Source organism: Aphis gossypii, chromosome 2 (assembly GCF_020184175.1).
Source record: "Aphis gossypii isolate Hap1 chromosome 2, ASM2018417v2, whole genome shotgun sequence".
Taxonomy (NCBI): domain Eukaryota; kingdom Metazoa; phylum Arthropoda; class Insecta; order Hemiptera; family Aphididae; genus Aphis; species Aphis gossypii.
In genome coordinates, this window is record NC_065531.1 from 47,911,387 (window position 1) to 47,931,848 (window position 20,462).

The 20,462-nt window shown below is 26.1% G+C and overlaps 4 protein-coding genes and 1 long non-coding RNA gene across 7 annotated transcripts in view; 3 read left to right on the forward strand and 2 right to left on the reverse strand.

Annotated features, from left to right (window-relative positions):
* Window positions 1-1,237: 1,237 nt before the first annotated feature.
* Window positions 1,238-3,447, reverse strand: LOC114132526 (mitochondrial potassium channel-like). 2 transcript variants are annotated; one of them, XM_050199666.1, is made up of 2 exons: window positions 3,136-3,447; window positions 1,238-2,406 (listed from the first exon to the last, which is right to left on the reverse strand). In XM_050199666.1, the coding sequence occupies exon 2, from the start codon at window positions 2,331-2,333 to the stop codon at window positions 1,500-1,502; it is 834 nt and encodes a 277-aa protein (XP_050055623.1). In that variant the 5' UTR covers window positions 2,334-2,406; window positions 3,136-3,447; the 3' UTR covers window positions 1,238-1,499. The 2 variants fall into 2 exon arrangements, with proteins under 2 accessions (XP_050055623.1, XP_027853807.2); XM_027998006.2 differs by lacking the exon at window positions 3,136-3,447 and adding an exon at window positions 2,912-3,108.
* A 151-nt stretch (window positions 3,448-3,598) lies between these two features.
* Window positions 3,599-8,776, forward strand: LOC114132525 (apoptotic chromatin condensation inducer in the nucleus). 2 transcript variants are annotated; one of them, XM_050199665.1, is made up of 2 exons: window positions 3,599-4,551; window positions 5,602-8,776. In XM_050199665.1, exons 1-2 carry the CDS (start codon window positions 4,068-4,070, stop codon window positions 7,518-7,520), a joined length of 2,403 nt encoding a protein of 800 aa, XP_050055622.1. In that variant the 5' UTR covers window positions 3,599-4,067; the 3' UTR covers window positions 7,521-8,776. The 2 variants fall into 2 exon arrangements, with proteins under 2 accessions (XP_050055622.1, XP_027853806.2); XM_027998005.2 differs by having other exon boundaries at window positions 3,602-4,560.
* A 554-nt stretch (window positions 8,777-9,330) lies between these two features.
* On the reverse strand, window positions 9,331-11,598 carry LOC114132532 (thyroid transcription factor 1-associated protein 26 homolog). The gene is made up of 3 exons (XM_027998015.2): window positions 11,199-11,598; window positions 10,582-10,714; window positions 9,331-10,077 (listed from the first exon to the last, which is right to left on the reverse strand). The coding sequence occupies exons 1-3, from the start codon at window positions 11,278-11,280 to the stop codon at window positions 9,840-9,842; spliced, it is 453 nt and encodes a 150-aa protein (XP_027853816.2). The 5' UTR covers window positions 11,281-11,598; the 3' UTR covers window positions 9,331-9,839.
* A 149-nt stretch (window positions 11,599-11,747) lies between these two features.
* On the forward strand, window positions 11,748-15,563 carry LOC126549677 (uncharacterized). Its single transcript, XR_007603804.1, has 4 exons — window positions 11,748-12,177; window positions 13,216-13,364; window positions 15,172-15,379; window positions 15,439-15,563. It is a non-coding gene; the product is annotated as an uncharacterized LOC126549677 (long non-coding RNA).
* Window positions 15,564-19,337: 3,774 nt separating this feature from the next.
* The window catches only part of LOC114132548 (prothoracicostatic peptides), a 59,326-nt gene continuing 58,201 nt past the window's right edge, over window positions 19,338-20,462 (forward strand). Inside the window, exon 1 of the mRNA XM_027998035.2 lies at window positions 19,338-19,359. The gene's annotated coding sequence lies outside the window, so the exon portion shown is untranslated. The remainder of the gene's footprint in view (window positions 19,360-20,462) is intronic.

Consider the following 20,462-nt stretch of genomic DNA (forward strand, 5'->3'; position numbering starts at 1 on the left):
TCATTGGAATCTAAAAATTAAGAATAGGATTCGGTAGGTTTTAATAATTTGCATAATTATGAGAATTTTTTTTATTGAAGTGTAACTAGAATTTGTAGTAGAATACATTTTTAATGAAATCGTGACATTTGTGTGGGGGGTAATTCCCCATCATGGCATTGAGCGATATAGGTAATCATGTTGATGATGCAATGACAAGTTATGTTGGGCACTTTTTTTTTTATAAAATATTCTTGCCTCACTAGCTTACTGGCAAAAAAGTTTGAGGCACTTCTACTTCTTCCTGCTCCAAATTGTTGTGAAATTTTTTTTTAATTTTCATATACATTTAAAAAATTATAATGTTATGATTTTGATTAGATACCAAAAAAATTACTTAATAGGTAGGTACCATTAAAGTTGAGCCATATAATATAAATAGTTTAATATCAATAATATCAAACCTGTAACCATGAATATTATCTATTTCATAATTTTACAATTGGCATTGACTTTTGAATATTAATAGCTAATTGTGAGCTTTTTTTATTTTAAGATTACGCAAAGTACCAATTAATTTTTTTTCTTTTCATAATAATGTATGCTTATTATACAGAGTGTTCAATGAGTTTGGAGACAGTCACAAGATTAATTTTGGCTGATTAACGGTAATATGATATAGTTAATGAGGTACCTAATTAAATATTTTACATTTAAAATTTTTAAATGTACAGTAGTAGTAGTATTATTGATTGATGTTCCATGCAGGTATTGTAATAGGCATACAGTAATTAGGTTTCCTAACTTTTTGAAATATATGGTATACAATTTTTTACAGATAGCATATTTTTTTTTCTTTATAAAAAAATAAAAATATTTTATAAGTATATAATAAGTTGTAGGTTAAACATATTTTTATTTTTAAATACAGTGAAGTAAAATATTTTAAGAACTTAATTAAAATGTTTAGTTACTCATTTTATCTATGAGAGTTGTAACTAACACATTTTAAACTTCATTGAAGGTCTTGATAATTATTATAATCTTGCAGATGATCAGTTGTAACCTGCAGGCTATAATATAGTCCAGTCATCTGGATCATGTTTTGTATCCTAAATCCTTTATATTTAAATTATAGTGTCTAATAGGTAAGTTTAGGTAATTGAAGACATTGTTTTAACATAATCATAGCTGCAAATAGTCCTATACTTCTACATTATTTGTGCTAATAACTATAATTATAGATTAAATAACACACTTACATTCTTATTAAAGTATATTTTAATTTATGTTACAATCAAAATTTAAATCATACTTTCAATTGTTTTGAAAATGTTTACGATTATCATATTACTTTATTATCACATATAAATTATATTTATATACATAAGTAATTACATAAATAACTAAAACAAGTAAAAACTTTGGTAACACTTAATAAACTCAATACTTAATGGAGAGATTATTTATTAAAAAATAAAAACTAATAATAATAAAAACCAAATTTTAAATATTATGGATTAAAACAATTTTGACACTAAATATGCTGATAGAGCAACTATAGTACAATTTATAGTTGTTAGAATAATAACATCACGATCAGTATATTTCCAGTCTGGCTCTACGATACTTGTCAGTTTATCTGAGTTTAACTTTAACTGTGCTTTTTTTAACATTTTATTTTGTTTTTCAACTTGTAATAATAAATGTTTTATTTGATCATTTTTATTTAAATTTGATGAATCCAATTTGGCATCTAACACCATTCTTTTGAATTCATTCATTTTCCATGCATTGATTAAAGTGCTTCCAATTATACCAATAATAGTACCAAGAATCGAGCCAACAATTGATACATATTTAGTTCTCTCTGCTTGTATTCTTTCTCGGTCATGACTGTCTTTTAAGGTGGTAGATAGCAATATGAAACTATCTCTTTCATCTTTTTCACAATAATTAACTCGATCAATGATAGAATTTTCTTGTTTTAATAATGAATGTTCCTGTGTAACTAATTCAATGTACCTATCTTCTGCTCTAGAAGTATTAAGAAGTTCATTTCGTAGGTCTTTTAGTTTATTTTGAATTGTTCTTAGTTCTACTGATACATCTCTTCTTCTATCTTGAGCTTTCATAAATTGTTTTTGAGACTCCAACACTCTATCTTGGGCTACTCGAACTTCACTTAAACCAGTAACTCGTTCATACCATGAAACAACTTTATCGTATTCTGGACGATAAACTGCAAGTCGGTTATATAATTCGGTACGTGAACTATTTGTTTTAGAAATTTTGTTTTGTGCTTTTTCCTTTATCATTTGTAAAACTGTTTCTACTTGCTTTTTAAATTTCATGGTTTCAACAATATTTCAATAAGTCATAATTCATTTGAAACCCAATGATAGATTCTGTTGGACCAGCATACTTCTGAAAATAAGGAAATTGATTCTGAGAGATTGAATATAAACTCTTATTTAAATTTTACATTGCTAATGATATAAAAAAAACCAATATAAAACACAGTTCAAAAAATTGAAAATCAATTTAAATAGTTAATAGTAAATTACAATGGACATTACATTACTCATATTAAGTGGAAAACATTGAACTATATAAGAATAATTGAAAAAAAAATTGTATTTCATTATACAAACATGCATAAATCAATCAAGTTAAATTGAAACATTATTTATTATAAAATATGATGTACAAATTGTTGTTTATTTCACATTTTATAATAGGTATTTTGTCTACTTTTGCTATTTTGTAATTATTATGGTATAAGACATAAAATAAAATAAGATTTATTTGAACATATTGTTTACTAAATAATAATTTATTTATTTAAAACATATTTTTTTTATTCTCAATATCTATCTAAAATATATTTCTTAATACTATAAATAGGGGATAAAACAATTAAAAAGTAAACCTTATTTCCAGAAGTAAAAACTGCCACAGTAGATTTGATGATTAAGACCAATTAAATATTGAATACTTCTAGTGAAATATTCAGTTTATATTTTAATTTTTAAATAGATTTTATTGTCATGGGTGTGACAATTCATATTTGTGTATAAAGATGATTTAGGAACAAATGATTGATTAAAATTATGTCTAGATTAAATCATATTTATAAATAATTAGTTTACATACTTGTTTAAAATAAAAACTTTGCTATCTTAATTTAATATCAATTTAAAGGAACTGTAATTTAAAAATTCAAATTTAAACTATAATATAGACATTAGTAGGTATTACAAATAAAATTACTAATTATGAACATGTTACTATTGTGTATTGAAGCACTGAATTAGTGAAAATAATTAAAGCATCAACTTAGAGATCATTTTTTATTCTTAATCTAAAAACAATCAAGACATCTGATTATTCTGATTGAGTGATTTTGATTATTCTGAATTCTGATACGGTTATGGTATAGTCGGTATTTTGATTTATGCCTTAGGTAAAAAATCGAGTCGTGTTATACCTACATTGACCAATGGAATAACTCATGTACTAGATTAAAGTTATCAAATATTATTTTGACAAGTTTACCAACTGCTTACGCCATACAATTATTGTGATATATTTTTTACATTTTTACCAAAAAACTCTAATTAAATCTAATTTTTATGTATTTGATTTATTTTAGTTTTTAAAAACCAATATGTATTGTTAGATAAATTATTTTTGACAAAACTTTTTGGTTTAAGTACGAATTAAAAAAAAAAAAAAAAAAAATGGAGAAAGTTGATGTCGAGTAAATGTGTTTGTGTTGATAAACGATTAAAATGGCCGCCGTTTCGTTTCGAGTACAACAAAAATTTGGTGCTTATTGATTCGTTTTTTAATTTCCAAAACATAAATTACGTTAAGTTTTCGTATAAATGGATCGACGTGTGGAAAAACCTTTTTGTAAGTTTTGTACTGTAAAATAAAGAACTTAAATTTACCGTTATGCTGTAGTAAGTACTGTCAGTGAGTTTTTAATTTGAAAATATATGTTGTGAATGTTTATAATGTCCCTTGTGCTCGTGGGTTTATGATAGTGAACCTTTCAAAAGATATTGTTATAAAGTCATAAAATGAGCAAAAGAACCGGTCGCAAGCCGAAACGTGAACGTACGTCAAGGCGTCGTACTAGACGTCATTCCTCTACGTCTGAAACATCAGTAGAAGATGTGCCGCCACCCCCTAAAGTTGGCAAAACTCGAGCTTCTAGCAGAGTTGATGAGAGTGAAAGAAAGGTTGCATTAACGATAAAATTACCAAAGCCAGAAAGTAATGATTGCAGTGAAGAGAACACCACTGGTATGTGGAAAGTCGAATGTTCCAATGGATCAGATGGCGATATTCAGAAGTTGAAAATTAGTTTGAGGCGTTCGCCTAAGGATTTACTAAGAGAACAAGCTGCTGAAGCTAAATATTCAGCTGAAAGAAGAGAAAAAGAAGAAGCTGCTAGCAGTTCAACAAACCCATCTATGTTAGATGGTAGTGTAACAAATTATTTAGAACAGTTTGGAAGTACTGTGGCTGTTGAAGAAAGTGAACAAAACATAGTTGATTCTAGTGAGCAAGGTATTTTTTAAAGATATTTACATTAACACTTATACTAATAACCTTATTTAAGAATTTTCATTGCTTTCATTAGGCATGTTTTAGATCTGGTAGTTTGTAATAATAATATAAAAATACATCATTCAACTATTTTTTCAATTAAAATGATGTTTACCTATATTTTTCTTGTTGATTAGCCAACTACAAATGTTTTTCATATTACACTCAAATATTCAATATAATATTAATAATTGTAATGATTACCAAAAATTTAAACTGTTTAAAAGCTAAGTAATGTGTTAAACCATGTAATGATAAATAATATTAGAAAAATTGAGTTTGTTCATTAGTTTTTTATTGCACTAACAAATTTTATTATGCTACTTCATATTTTACTGCGTATGTTAGTATAATATTATACATTAAATAATAGTTGTTGAAATAATGAAATAGTACCTAAATTATGAGTTTAATCATATTAAATATTTCATCTAATTGGTATGTAGGTAATTACATATTTTTTTAATCAAACATTTTTTTAAATAACTTTTTTATGCATTAAATACATTATAACAGTGTTCTAAAAATTTCTATTTTCAATTTATCTACCTACTGTATAAAAAAAACAATAAAACAAATATTTTTAGTGTTTTTTATTGGTTATTTTAAGAATCTGAATTTGTTCTATATAATAATGTATATAACTAGTAAAAGTTTAGAATTTTTATCATGCTATTAAACTAATTGTCTTAATTTCTTTTCAAATTATGTGTAAATTGTATTTAGTAATATTGCATCAACAATTAATGATAATATTTATTTTTAAATTTTTAAATTGCTTATTTTTTTATATTTAATACAGTTTAAGTTCCTAATATTTTATTAATTTAACAGTCATGTTAAATTAAGAAATTACTTTAGAAAATTTCTAATAAATATTATCCATATACTAGTACTAAAGATGTTCTTAATGTTTATAGATTTATTTTTCACTAATAAATTAACAGCTTTTCTAGTTTTTTAAAAGTTAATAATTCTAAACTGTATTATTTTAATTTTCAGTTCAAGTTGTTATCCCTTCAAATGAAGAAAATATTGATAATGATCAAATAGACAGTGTTGAAGTATCATCTGAATTTATAACATCCAAAGAAGAACCTATTGTAGAAAATATAACTATTAATGAAAATGCAGTTAATGTAACTCAAGTTGAAGAAAATACAATTCATGAAGAAGTTTTAGAACCTGCTGCTATTACGGTAGAGTCAACTAATCCTACAAATTCATCTGAAGATTTTTCAGACTCTACAGTCCGTCCATCCATTGATGAATGTAATGTTTCAGAACCTATTTTAGAAGAAAACTCTGTTAATGTTTCAGAACCTGTTTTAGAAGAAAACTCTGTTAATGTTTCAGAAGTTATTGATACTCCAATAGCTTTGAGTGAAACGATTCAGGATATTGTTCCAGAATCCATTGAAAATGTAGTAGATGAACCAAGTTCATCTGAAGTCTTAGAAAGTGTATCAAATGTTGACATAAATAAAATACCTAATAATACAATAATAGAAGAGGTCAATAAATCTGATTATATTAATGATTCAGAACAAATGGAAGATGTTGTACAATTAACTGTTGAATCACCAGATTTAGTTGACGATGAAGATCCTAAACTAATTGATGACGAACCTAAACCAGTCTATGAAGAAGAATTGAATTCAGTTGATGTAAGTAAAACTGAATCAGTCGATGAAATAAAACCTATACCAATTAATGAAGATGCATCTAAACTAGTAGATAGTGAAGAAACTAAATCAATTGAAGAATCTTATAATGTTTCATCATCAGATATACCTAATTTAAAACAGGTTGACGCTGAGAAAGAATTAAATGAAATGCCAAAACCATTGTCTTCACACCCTAAACGTAAATGGGGCTCTTGTAAAACAAGAACGCCTATAACGATAAGTCCATTTACTTTGGGTACTATAATAGAATCCAATGGGGATTTTAATGCTGATAATGGTGAGTATCGATCAGAAGAAGGAGAAATACAAAGGACAGATTCAGATGAAGAACAAGATGTTGAAGAACCTATGGAACTTAATGATACTATGTTAATTGATCATGAAGCGGTTGATTATGAAGCACCAGAAGAAGAAGAAAAACCTTTCATAGATAATGATGATAATAAATCTGATAAATCATTAGTAGAAGAAAAATATGAAGAAGAGCCAAAAAAAAAATCTTCTGTAAAGCGTATAACAACTTCTAGTGTAATTCGTATTACAAACCTTGTTAGGCCATTCACGGTTGGTCAACTAAGAGATTTGTTACAAAGAACTGGAAAAATTGTTTCTAATGGATTTTGGATGGATACAATTAAATCCCAATGTATTGTTGAGTATGAAAATGAAGAGCAAGCCATTGAAACTGTATATGCACTCAATGATTCCCAATGGCCTTCAACCAATCCCAAATTTTTAAGAGTTGTTTTTACTAATAAAGATGAATTAAATAAAGCTTTGAATGGAACTCACCCAGAACGATTAGATAAACAAAAAGAGTCTAAAGTAGAGAAACTTAGAACACAGGTAGATAATAATTTTATTTTACGCGAATGGGATAGAGGTAAGTTGGAAGATATGAATGGTGAAAAAGATGATAAATCTATTAAAAGAAAAATATCTGATGATGATCTTCATGTTACAAAGGATAAAAAGTTTAGAAAAGATGAAAAAGATCAACATGATAAACGTAAGAAGTCAAAATCCAAAACACCAGAACGTATTCCTACTAAAAGTTTAGACGAGCTTTTTCGAAAGACCAAAACTACTCCAACTCTTTATTGGTCTCCTCTTTCTATGGAACAGATTGCAGAGAAAGAAGACCAACGACGTAAACATCTTGCGGAGATGGAACGGTCTCAAAAGACTGACCGTAGGAGAAGAGATAACCTTCATTATCCTAAGAGACGTTAGAATTTGTGTATTCAAGTATTTTATATTTTAAAAAGAATACCTACATTTTATACAAATCGGTAAAACCTTTGAGTTTTGTCACCATGTACAAGAAGGTTAACTCATTACACATAGTAAAAACCGCATAATTATTGTAGGCTAATTTTTTCATATACTGTATTTTTTTTTTTTTAGGGATATCACAATCCACAAACTGTTTTTATGATATTTTGATTATAATTCGTCTTTGCGTTAAATAATTTTATTTATCATAATAAAGACTGTATAAAATAAAATTACCTACTGTTATTTTTGTATTTACTTGATGTTTAAAATTCATATTAGTTCTTTTTATTGTTTAGAAATAATTTTGCCTTACAACCAAGGTGTTTATTGTGTTAGCAATAACATTAATTTATATTTTTCATGCTTTAATTAACTTCTGATAAATTTATGTGTAAACAGTTTGTATAAAATGTTTTAAAATCTATAAAGTTTATATTGATCAGAAAATATAATAATGATAATAATAATAAAAAAATGACAATTTATGAACATAATTTGGTTTAATATACGATATTTTATGGTTAAGTTACAATTTATCAATGTTGGATTTTTTTTTTTGTTTCAAGGATTCAATTTTATTAATTATTAGTATAATTGTCGATCTTTATGGTAAAAGAACCATGGGCTATAATAATATATTAATAAAATAAAGACTGATAATCAATGTCAGGATAAAAAAGTTTAATATGTCTATTGGGTCCATAATATGTTTTTTTTGTTAATATTATTTTTATTCATTACTATAATGCCTGCTATAATATTAATTGTTGTAGACTTCATAAATACAGTTATTTAATGCTAATAATTTTAACCAATCTAAATGTACAGAAAATAAATTATATCAAAATTATATTCCCAATGTTTGCATTTTTGTACATAGCAAATACAAATTGTTTGGTAAACTCGTCTCTATATTGTATTTTGTTATATTTTCTTAGATACATGTTTGGTTAATGTATGGTTAACCATTGTTTTTGTTTTAATTAATTTTGTTATATTAAGTAAACAATTTAACAGCTTAGTATAAATAAATTAACTTAATGTGTTCAAAATAAATATTTTCTAAATATCACATCTTTAGATATGATTAAATAATATACATTTTTTGTACTTATAAAAATATTTTTAATATATGGAATTTGATGATTAGCACTAAGATTTTGTCTCCTTAAAAATTATAAAGCAACAAATATATGTTAATTAAAATACAATTACTACTTCATTCAAGTTAAGAATTTTCAGCAGACTTGCTACTTTATTACATTGCAAGCATACAGATCGTTGACTGGGTAAGGATAACCAACGGGTGTTATTTGACTGTTGCTTGATTAAAACTAGTGGTTTAAGAGGTACCTTCTTTTTATAAATGGAATTTAGATTACAATTAATATTTGTAATATTGCAATTATGTAAATATATAACTATCAATAAATGTAAAGTATGTATCACAATATAGTAAAATTAAAAATATTTAGAATTAACTATTTTGATCCTGCAAACAATTTATAAAATTTTAAAATAAGTGTTAATTAATTTTTAGATTTAGTGGTGCAATAAATACTATTGGCCTTTTTTCTTATCATTCTTTTGAAAAGTGATGACTGAACTTTTAAATTAGTGTTGAACAAATGTAGCTAGATATATTAAAGTCGTAACATTTTTTCTTCTGATAACCTTGTACGTTCTGTAGAAGTATGAACTATTTTTAACAAAAAACGATTCAATATTGTAAGCACATTCCTTGGACCAACAAAAAATACATAATAAATTATAAAATAAAATATGTATTTGTAAATAGTTAATAAATATTTTAACTACATTTTACATTTTAATAAGAAAATGATTTTTGATTATGATACACTTTATCTTGAAAATATTAAACTGGTATAAGGGCTTCCAGTTTTTACAATATTGATTTTGAGCAAGTTTTAAAGGATTTAATTCTAAATATTGTTTGTATTTGTATTTTAATATAATGTTAAATTAAAAATTAATCAAATGTTTATGAACATTTAACAAAATAAGAAGAATACGTTTGATATAGATTAAGAATAATTTTATCTTAAAATCTGATGGATAAACTTGTATTGTAAAAAATCATTTATGATTTTGTACTTTATTTTTAATAGAAATAATTAATTTTTAAAATTGTAAAAAAATCATAAATGTCAAAAGTTTATTTGTTTTATACAATTTCAAAGTTGACAAAATACAGTATTTCACAATATCATAGTATTTTTTATATAAAATTATCAATAAAAATAAAAACAATAATTATGTATTAACACTAGCTTGTATTTTTTCTAATAATAGTTCTAATCTTTCTTTCATAACTGGTTGACCTTTTTTTGTTTTTTTTCCAAGTTTTTTATTTTTAAATTTCTTTTTTTGTTTATATTCATCTAGTGCTTGTCGAATTTCTTCTTTCTTTTTCAATGCTTCAAGGCGCCTTGCTTTCTTTTCTTCTTGTATTTGATTGTAACGTTCTTGTGCTTCTTTATGTGGATTTAGCCTGAAAACAAAACATCACGTTTATAAATATTTTAACATAGACACATTCAATAATAATTTAGAAGTCAACATAGGTAGTTACGTTTTGAGCAGATAACTGACCAATACTTAAATATCAAGACGTGTGACGTATGTCCATAAATAATAATTAACAATTAAAGACAAAACAGGATTCTAGAAAAAAAAAAACCTTTCATATAAAGCCGGATTTCCACGGCAAATACGCAATAATTGTACATTTGATCAGTGTACGATTATGGTGTTCACACGACTGGTGTATTCTTGATAAGTAATACAAGTAATATGGTCATTTCTTTGACTTGTGTCACATTTACTTACAATCCTTGGGAACAGCACCAGTGAAAAATAATTGTACAAGTATACCAGTCATGGGAATCAGGTTTTATCAAAGGACTTAAGAAGTTAACAAGAAAGAGACTGGTAAGTATATAATTAATATGTTTATTTTAAATAATTTAATATTTCATTTTTTTTTTTTTTTTACCTCTTTTGCTGCTTAGTAAGACTGGCATCTTTACCATTCAATGGATCTAAAGGTCTCTCATTACCAGATTTGCTTAAATCTTTGTAGTAATCACGAATTACAGCCTTTTTGCGACGTTCATCCCAGTCTTGAACTGAACAATAAAAAAATAAAAAAATAAGTAAAATATGACTTTAATATAAATAAAATGCAGAGAAAATACATATAAAAATAATTTAATTCGTCTTTATAAGATGTTTTTGTCTTATTTCAGCAATTTCTGAGATAATATACAACTGTACATTTTAATATTTTTTTTATACCTAATTAGAAACAAGAGTTAACCTTTTGTTATTCATTGGACATAATTTATAATGCTTAATATAATAATAGTTTTAAAAATAATAGCAAATTATGTGCAAAACATTAAAATAGTGCACGGAGATGAGAAATAAGAATATTAATTTTTTATGGATCAAAATTTGGAAAAAAATTGTTAAGTTAGATTTTCTTTTATATTATATAGTGTTGCATTTAAGACTTATGTATGCATAATTATGTATGTAGTAACAAATTTAAAAATAAGATATTAGTATATTACATATTAACATATTGAATAATTTGTATATTATGCTTACACTTTTGTTTATTGCTGTATTTTTTTGTTCTCCATTTTTTCTTATCAAATGGTTTTTTTGTTTTTTCAACTTGAGATGACATGATTTAATTTTGAGTCAATCAGTTCAATCAGTTTGTATTTTTTAAAAATTAGACTTAGGTATTCTAGTCAGTGAGTTGACAAACTCAAGTATTGGCCAATACTCACAGTCAATCAATAGTCGAATATCAACGTCCAACACTCAATGACGCTATAGGGTAACTAATAATTATTGATATACTTATATTAAATAAAGTCACTGCAGTTTATAATGATTTAAGAAATTTGTGATGTTGTATTTGTTTCAAATTTATATCGAAATAGTATTAAATTTCATTCGTGAATTTTTACGTGTACGAACTACGAAGTTGCACTCCAACGTCCCCAACTACTCACACACGTGAATTTCGTATTTTCGTCTCTATTCTGTGATAATATTATCACAAAAATAAAACGAAGATAAACATTTTGTTTTTGTTTTTAAATGTCTAAAATGATATCGTTAACATTGATAAGAAGGTTCCACTGTCCACGAATAGCTGGTGTCATTCAAGTTTTTTTCCTAGTTTACGACGTAGTCATGTATATTATATAATATGTTTATATTTCAAATAAATCATGATATAGCTGTTTGAAATGTTTGAATAGGTTAATCGCTTAATTGTCAGCTTACAATCAGCCTCAATATTTCGAGAATATAACTGTTAATACCCAGTAAATAATAATTTAACTACCTACTCAATTACTCAAGTAAACATATTGTAAAATATTCAGCAGTCTTCAGCTCAGGAGGCCCTACGGTTAGGGTAACCATAATATTTTTAGATCAAATAGGGACATCAGTTCCGTTGCACAGAGGGGACAGATGTTTGAAATCCGGACTGTCTGAACGAAATCCGGACGTATGATAAACCTACCTATGGTCCTTATTTTGAGCCATCCCGGTATTCAACAAGCTAGTAAGTTCATGTCACGTGAAAAATCGTAAGAAATGTTAAATTTATATTTCTTATTGGGCCCACGGCCACTTATTGTCAGTTTTTTTAAAAAAAAACTAATTATGGAAACAATCATATGCCTAACCATCTATAAACAAAAATGTCCATCGTAAATTTCAAAATGTCCTCCCGGCCCACGGGGTTTGGTCTATTACTTTTTAACTTAACTTATTTTCTGCCCATGGGTCTAATATGTCTCTGTATCAAATTCCGTCTCAATTGGTCCAGCTGTTTAGGAATGCATAAAGGACAAACTAACAGACGGACAGAAATCCAACGAATTTAACACACAGTTTGCAGAGACATATTATACCTAAGTAGAATTTTTAACGGGCTACAAAGTTCACGGGTTTAGTTAGTTACTTATATATATATTATATTATAATATGTTTTAATTATTTATTATTTATTATAAAATATCTATGTATTAAATATTATACCTATTTTCATTACATTGAATTTCACTGTCTTGTTAAAATTGTAATTGTAATTTTATTCGGTAAATAATGGTTATTATTATTATAAATTTATAACTGAATAGATAACTAATAATATGAGTTCGTCGTATTTTCCCACCTTGTATGATGTATCTAATATGTAACGATGGCTGTAGTTTATAAGGGTCATACGATGGTATCATTAATCAGAAATTTTATAAATTATTTGTATCAACAGCATATACCATTAAAGTCCAGTAGAATTATTTTCCAAATTATTGATTTTAATTTCTATTCACGTATTTCACCTAAAACAATCAAAATATTTAGCGGAAATACAATACTTATATTATTATTATGGTGATTAACTATTCGTTTGTTAACTGCGTCTAGGCGGTGTACTTATATATAATAGGTATATTATTAATATAAGAGAAAAATATTTATACGATAGGTAGGTAGGTAATAACACGAAAATACATGACTGGACGAGAACAATTTATTTATTCACGTAGAACACGTATATTATAAATTACGTATGTTTTTGTTTACGGCATTATAGGTGGAAACAGCGAGATAAAGAATGAATATATAATATAGATACACACAGTGGAAGTGGGTTTTTCATAACGATTCAATAGAAATTTTACACTATTTTTAATATCATTTAACCATGGCGTGGCTGTACTTTATGTGATCGTTTCAAAACAGGTAAGTACTATAAACTGCATTATAAATTTATTTAATTATAATAATTACGCCACGGTACACATATATTATAGAAAGTATAAATTCGATTTTCATATTATTATTCATGATAAAAACTAGGGTAAAATATATTGGAATTTTAGGAGCCTATAATTTTATATAGACTTTCGCAGAAAATTTAAGGATACCTCCTTTTTTGTAACCTAATCGATATAATATTATATTAAATAAAGTGATGTATGGCATACAGAAATAATAATACCATTAATTAAATAATGTATTATTATATCAACAATAATACTCACACTTCTTATTGAAAATTAATTGTTTTATTATTTGTTAATTCAAACTTACTTAGAATAATTTCAATATTTCTTTTTTTTTTTTTTTTAAGGTTTTACAGCAAACATATTATTATGTACTACGATTACTTTAAAATTTAGATCAAACTTAAATATACGAGTAAGCATATAAAGTTGCAATTACTTATTACATTGCAAGTAAAAATTACATATAGGTACAGTGTTAAAACTAGCCAAACGACTAAGTAAAAATTAAATTTGAATATTAAAACCACAGATTGTAAAATAATGATGATGAATTCACTTCATAGTATTACTCAAATAAATTTATATAGTTCGATAAGTACAGACATATTTTGAAAGCAATGACTAACCACGCAAAACACGAATAAAAATTAACATTTAGGAAATTAAAAACGATACACGATATGCTAATTTATATAAAATAATATTATTTTAATGGCCTCATCTCTAAAATGCCGAATTAATGACTTGACTCTAGAGACAAAGTTTTAAAAAGCCGTGAACGGCGTTATCGTAATACAATACGCTGATGGTTAGTGGTTGACACCGTTGTATATCCCGTGGCGTGGTGTGCAGTACTATTGCGGATAATAACATAAATTTTTATTTATATGTATTAATGGACCACATTAATACGACCAGACCACATTATAAACGTATAATAGTAGTAAAAAATAATGTCTAAATATTGCTTTATTTCAAATCATCCAGTTTTAAAGAACGAAAACTGCAGTATACAGTCGTTTATTCATTGCTCGGACTAAGTGCTGCACTGTTTTCTCGGGATTGGACGGGATTTACCCGTATCACATGTATTATTATATTCGAATATATCGTTGTTACTTTTCACTATATTATGTATTATATGGGCTGTAAGTCTGTAAAGTTGTTAATAAATTAGGAATACGTGAAATCTTAAAATCGAAAACTGTATGGTACTACTATATTACAGGTTTGCGCCAAATATCAGCAGCATAACCCTCGGGAATTACTAATGCTATTATATTGTGTGTACAGGGTGTCTTAGAATTTGAACTTGTATACCCACTTGTCAACTATATTATGATTTATAATAATGTTTTCTTCTACCCGTAAACTGTTTATGCACTGAAATTTACACACCACTATTTGAATACTTAATGGAATTTGACATTTAAATTATGATAAAATATTTATATAAATTTAGTATTTAGTATTTTTAAGGAAACAGATCTTTAAATTGTTTTATTATTTTCAGTCTTTAACTAAAAAATATTAGAAATCAAAATAAATATTACTGTGTAAAACAGTACAGTAAATTAATTTCAAAAGTGAAATTAATTAAATATAATATATTGAAATTTATTGGTAGCTATAGTGTATATGTGAATACATACAGTAATACAACTTCTCGGAAAGGATTTGATCATCTATTGACAATCTTGTCTATAATACAAATTAAAAGCTATGTATATTTAAAGTATAAATTTATTTTGTTTATGAAGTCCATCAAACGACTTAACAAAAATTACAACATATGAACAAACAACTGTATACTATGGGGCCCAGAATATTATGAGTTATACTCAACTGTTGGCTTATAGCATTATTTTAACCAAGAAACCAAGAAACTTAAGAGTTTTAGTTTTGCAAGAGTCTACGAGAGACTTATGAAATAATTTAATAGAATGTTTACCAAAGTTTGAATTAAGAGTAAGTTCTAATAATTTTTCAAAGCTTACATGATAATATGTCACTGGTTATATTTACAGGGTTTTAAGAAAATTAAAGACTCGTGAAATGTACATAATATATTCATAAATATACATAAACGAATATAAGTTATAAGCAATAAATATTATGTAGTATACCGTATACAAGTACATTGAATAAACAAAACCTAAATACAGTTAGTATCTATTTTTATTTTGATAAAGTGAATATTTACTAATAATAGTATTATTAAATTTCCAATACTGAGTTATTTCGTTACAATAATTATTTGAAATTATTATTAATATTATTTTTATTATTATTGTTAGTATAATTATTATCAATTTACATCAAAAATTAAGATTTATTTAAATTAATTTAAGATATTAATCACCATTAGCTAGGTATATAACATTAAATTTGTATTTGAAAAATAATGAAAGGTAGTAATAATAAAAAAATTTCAAATAATAAAATAATAATGATTTGTATTTGTCTATAAATTTTCTATTTGACATATTATTTAGCATATTTAGTTCTTATATATTATCAAACACTTTTTAACACGTTTGTACATAAGAAATGATTTACTATTAGAAATAAATAAAATTATAGTTATATGACAACAATTTTAGAATAAAAATAAATTGTATAAAATTATTACTAAATAGGTATATAATTAAAAAAAATATTCAGTTAAAACAATAGCCATTTAATTTATTACATACAAAATTAGGTAGATTTTACACGCAAAATTTAAAAACGTCCTCAAATATTTTTAAAAAGTCGATAAATTAAAAAAAAATATGTATTATATTATTAATATTTCACGATTTTGTCTCATTTATTAATTATTTTAGTTTTAAAGAAATGTGTAATACCTATATAATGAAAGTTAAAAGAATAATAATATGTTCCACAGTAAAAATAAAATGTTTAACTTTACACGCTCGGTATTTTTAAAGACGGCGCATTATATAGGCAATTTAGGGGCTTATGCGTGGTGAAACTAAAATATGGAATTTAATTTATTAGCTATAATTTAACATAATAACATATTTTACTCACCACTAGTATTGTTATTGCTTTATACCATTTTTTATTAATATTTATATTATTAATTAAAATAATAATAATAAAAAAAAAAGTCTCTGAAATAATTTAGCCAACTGCGATATCATGCCAATAATGTTATTATAATATTAGTATGTATAGAGTGAAGCACGGTGGATGTGATCATCTCCTCTATTCATCTCCTCTCTATTCTCGTGATTACTGTTTTACATGCGGGTTATTATTAATTATTATGTGCGGTGTGACTAAAATCAGCGGGGCGAACAGACGTGGTGTTTAGCTATTCAACCGGAACGCCCGTCGTATAATTTCGTGGGAGGGACGAGGGGGATGGCTTGTTGGAAATATTGACATGGTGCTGTCCTCTGGTCTGCGGTCGTTTTATTCCGGTCACAAACCCATCAAAACCGAAAGGAAAACAACGGCAACAACGGCACCTTTTGACACGTCATTACCGGAGATTTTCTTCGATGGCGTGTGATATGTACACAGCACGCCGTAGTTGAAGACAGGCGTCGAGTTTCTGACGTCTCCAAACAATCGGCGACGTGCATGTAATAATACTGCGGGGTGGCTGAGGATCTGCTTCAGGTCCCGGCGATGACGGGAAAATTGTGCGGTCAAAACACGCATTTCCCACGTGACGTACGTGGGGGTTTAGTAATAGCGTTATGTGTGACACATCATATTATTACACGGGAAACGGAAATGATTTCATCGGAATCCCCTCACTCTTTTTTCCCATACATAAATAGAGGTACCTATATATAATACGTTCTGGGAATGTTTTGGTTAGAACCAAGCTCGTCGCATTATACCCGAAACGACTTTGTATAATAAATAGGTACACAACAATACAGTATGCTTTGTGGAGCCCTTGCTCATCATATTATTGTGCATAAATAATGCAATAATTCAAATTTTAAATTGTAAAATTTTTACTTTTACCTGCTACCTTCACGTCAAGTAAGTAGGTATCATATTATATTATGATATACTATTAGATTTATTAAAATTTTATTTGATGAAATTTTCATTTGTTTTTCGGATCTTTGTTTCACTTTGAATTATTTAGTAGATAATTTTTTTTTATAACATAAATTCATATATTTAATACAAGCAGTAGGTTTTGAGTTATATATATATATATTTATCAGTATAATATTATAATATTTATGTTATAAATATAAATATATTTTTAATTTAGTAATAAGTGATAGAGTTCTTATCTGATTCTTTACGATATTAGAAATATATATTTGATAGAAAATTATAATAAGTGTATAAATTATATATATACTGCATAATCATTCGGAAAGTTAATTGTTTGTTTTAGTTTTGATTTAAATACATCAAATTTGCACACACAATTATCTGATTAACAACTCACAGTAAAAAAGGGAAGTTCTCACTTTTAAAAATAAATTTTAGCATCTTCAAATACATATAATAGTTATTGTAATATGCTGTAAGAAACTCTAAGCTTTTGAAAATATGGTCTTTCGGCAATGGGCATACTTAAAAATTCTAAAAATAGGAATGCGAGAAAGAAAAGAATGGGGAGAGGATCACGCTTGGTAGATTAACAATTACCATGTACTCGCTCTATTTATATTAATTACTTACTAGGTATATAGTAAATACAATAACACTATACTCAGTATTATCAATATACCGCGCATACGTAGGTACAGGCACAACGGATTAACGTCAAACCCACAGCGATTTGCAACGATATAGTTATTTATGAATGATGTGTAATAGATGTGTTTGAAGCTATGGATAAATGTTTTTTTGATGATTTATTTTTTGTTTTTAAATACAACTAATTTTACAGCAATTTTTCTACGCACATATTACGCAATACGAATTGTGTGTATATACGTTCGCCTTGTAGCGTTTAGGGTTACGCGGGATTAAAACGGATAGGCAAACCACGGGTCAAAAGAGTCGGTGTATGGATGGCTTGGTATATTGTCGGCTTTGTGTGTACATAACAACGTTCGCGTGTAAACATGTATATACATATATTTATACATACAGTATACGCATTTAATACCTACTGGATTAATATTAGGTTTGTTGAGAGCAAACTCGATTTTAATCTTACAGATTATCCAGTTGATGGCCAGCTTATAACACAGTATAAATATATATATATATATATACTAAATACTAGATATATATTCGTATTGAAAAACCGTTTCGAATTGAAATGAAAACCCGCACAATACCATCCCGTTTGTTACGCACCACTCAGCAATGTTGTACAAAACCCAACAGTCTTAACACTCAAATAATGCGCTACTATTATACTTATAGGTGTAATTCATTCATTGTCATAATAGATATCATTATATAATAATATCATACCGAACTGGAAGTGTTAACAATGAGGTGTGTGAAATTGGCTGGAAAAATTGTTTGTTGAATTTTACCTATTAATCATCATAATAAATAATTTATCATTAATTAATTATTATTATATACAAGTCCGGATTAAGGGATTCCATTCCCCGAACCTCAATATTTTTCATTTTTTTAGGATCTTGCAGAATGTATTACAGAATTTTTTATTGAGTAACTAAGTATTGAATTCTGCACAAAAATTTACTAAGATTTTTCTTTACATTGATATGAAGATTTTAAACAAAGTAATTTTCTGCAAAACTAGTTGAAAATATAATATTTTAAAATGTTTTATACTTTTATACTCCATAAAAGTTTATTTTGGATATTATAACAGATCAAATCTTTTATCCCTATTACCATAATAGATCACTAATATCGTTGCAGTAATTTTTTATGTATGCATTAAAATAATTGTAATAAACGCCTTTTTTATTTTTTTTTTAGGGGATCTTGTTGTTAAAAACAGCGCAGGACTTTAAAACGGTTTAATTCAGGTTTGATTATACTATGATAATATTATAAATTAACGTTAAGATAATATATTTTAATTCTAATATTTTATACAAAAATTAAAGTAAAACTAATTTTTGATAGCTCTTTACATAATAAATATTTAAAGTTAAATTTGTTTATAAAGTTATAGAAATCTATAATTATATTATAACAAGTAATAACATCGTTAATCTCAAGTGACTCGTATTATATATGATAAATACTATGTTATGTATAGGGTAGTATTTATATAACTAAAATACAGCTAATTTAATTCTTTAAAATGTTGAATCACGTAGAATATTAATTAAATTACATATTTTACAATAAACAAATATTAATATAATATAATAAGTTATTTAACCTTGCAATTTAGCTTTTGTAAAAATGTATTCAGTTTAGCATATTTTTTTAATTACTTATAAAAAGAATCTAGGTACGTACAAAAATATATAGATTTATTCGGTAAATAAAACTTACTATAATATCAATGGCAATATAAATAATTTATTTGATTTAATTTATTTTTGTACAAACCATTAGTCAACATATCTACTAACATGAATCGATTTGTTTCATACCAAAGTCATTTTATAATACCGTTTAATTAATTTAATCGAGTATAACGAATATTTAACATTTTTTGGGTTTGTGTTTTTTTTATTCAATGTTTTCAAATCACTCGAGGAAAATACATGAGAAACTGAGGTTTTTGCACATTGTGCTAACGACATTTTCAAAATATGAATTATATATTCTAAATAAATTGATTATATTTATTAAAATATTAAAACTAAAAAATTACACTCAATTATTTAAACATTCAATCTGTAAAAATATATTAGCTCTATAATCCATCTCGTATTCTCTTATATCTCTACCAATTATGAGTAGTGGCTGTTGATGAATCAGTTTATTGATGTATTATTATAAAGCCCGTTGTCCGTATCGTTGTGTTTTATATTATTTTTTCTAAACAATGTACATAATATTATAGTCATATAGTATTATAAGCTCTATTATTTAATTGATTTCAATAAACACAATGTGTAACCTCAATAATAATAATGACGATTCCAACCCGTTCGGTGCGAGGTCTGATTTT